At 39.8% G+C, this 1,516-nt stretch overlaps 1 protein-coding gene across 1 annotated transcript in view; it reads left to right on the top strand.

Moving 5' to 3' along the window:
• Positions 1-1,516, top strand: part of NEK10 (NIMA related kinase 10) — a 244,119-nt gene that overhangs the window by 68,976 nt on the left and 173,627 nt on the right. Inside the window, exon 16 of the mRNA XM_019508779.1 lies at positions 976-1,040. Within this exon, the coding sequence (XP_019364324.1) occupies positions 976-1,040 (65 nt within the window). The remainder of the gene's footprint in view (positions 1-975; positions 1,041-1,516) is intronic.

Here is a 1,516-nt window from a genome sequence, read left to right as displayed (position 1 = left end):
GTACAACCAGGAGGCACTGTTCACATCACAGGCACTCCCCCATCTAGCTGTCACTGGAAAGAACCTGCAGGCTGCAGTCTCCGCAGCACCAAACCAGGACCTGGGTGGAAGCCTTGATAATGAGCGGTTCTACCTGGGCAGACCTCAAAGCAGAGGAAGACCTCAAAGTAGCTGTGGCTCTGGCATTGCAGTGTCCTCCAGCCATTTATCTGGGTCTCTTAATCTGCCGCCTCTCCTCCCTGTCTCTCTTTTCAAGCAGGCCTTCCCTAGCAAACTTCCCTGTAAGCTGACTTGTTCGCTGCTTCTTGGTCCTGAAAGGTTCCATTTTCCCTGCTAACCTGCTTCGTCTCACCAAGCTTCCCATGTAGGAAGGTGAGAGAGAATTTCCAGGCAAACTTGTGGATTTCTAAAAGTCATTAGTGGGATGTGTTTCTTTTTTATCTCCTTTTGACATTTTTAGTGCTCTACTTATTGTAAACCGCCCTGAGCCTTTGTTGGAAAGGGTGGCATATACATGGCATAAATAAATAATAACAATACACTCCAGTTTTCATAAAAAAGAGTCCAATTCTGCTCTTTTATCTTTGTGCCACCCCACTGGCTTCAGTGCAGCAGTTCCAGGATCATAGAGCAGAATATGACTCAGTCACCAACTATACACAAATAAAAGAAAATGATTTAAACTCCATGAACCTCAAAGTATAATATTATTCGTGTATATATAATTCATCCATAGTTTCTTTCAAGAAGGCCTGCCCACATTTGAAGTACAGTATGCATTGAAACAGATGGCTTGTGACCAAAGTGTAGAACTGTTTATTTTTACTTTCATGAAGATAATTACCATGCTAATAGGATGGCCTACTTAGTCACTTTGTAGAAAGGTCAAGACTGTTTGGATCCCATGTTGTTTTATATGCTGTTTTTTAATTTGCCTGAAATTTATGATTAATGTAAACATTTTTCTTGCTTTAGTGTTATGCTTTTAGAGCCTTGAGGTTTCTCTTCAGTATGGAAAGAAACAGACATCTTTTTAAAAGGTATGGAAATGAAATATTTCATGGAATTCATTTTATAGAGCTTACACACAGTAACATAAGGACAGGTGGGTGATCAGGGCATAAGGCCTAGGTGCTGCTTAATGGCAGGGAGGAGGGGAGATGCCAGAGTGACTTTTAGTAGTGTTTACCTATGCCTTTGATGCATCATATAAACAGAATTTTACAGCTATATACCCTTTCATTTTACTTTTGTTTTAATAAATCAGACCTAGCTAGCTTTTGTTGGTCTGCTACAGTTTAAAAGATTTGTAAAGGGTGTTGGCTAGACAGGTGATAAGTTGTGACTGACTCTTCTTCATCCTTTTTCCAACACACTTTTTCTTCATTTCTGTTCTTGCCGTTCCTTATCCTGTCCTTATCTGTTTAAAAAGACAGAGAAACATCAACCAAAAAAAAATCAACAATGCTTAGCCTAATTTTCACTGTGTTCATTGATTTGTATGTTGTATTCCTGC

This window comes from Gavialis gangeticus, unplaced genomic scaffold (assembly GCF_001723915.1).
Source record: "Gavialis gangeticus isolate Ggan-Ray unplaced genomic scaffold, GavGan_comp1, whole genome shotgun sequence".
Taxonomy (NCBI): Eukaryota; Metazoa; Chordata; order Crocodylia; family Gavialidae; genus Gavialis; species Gavialis gangeticus.
The sequence above is the reverse complement of the archived record's forward strand: the minus strand, read 5'-3'. Positions and strand labels throughout refer to the sequence as shown.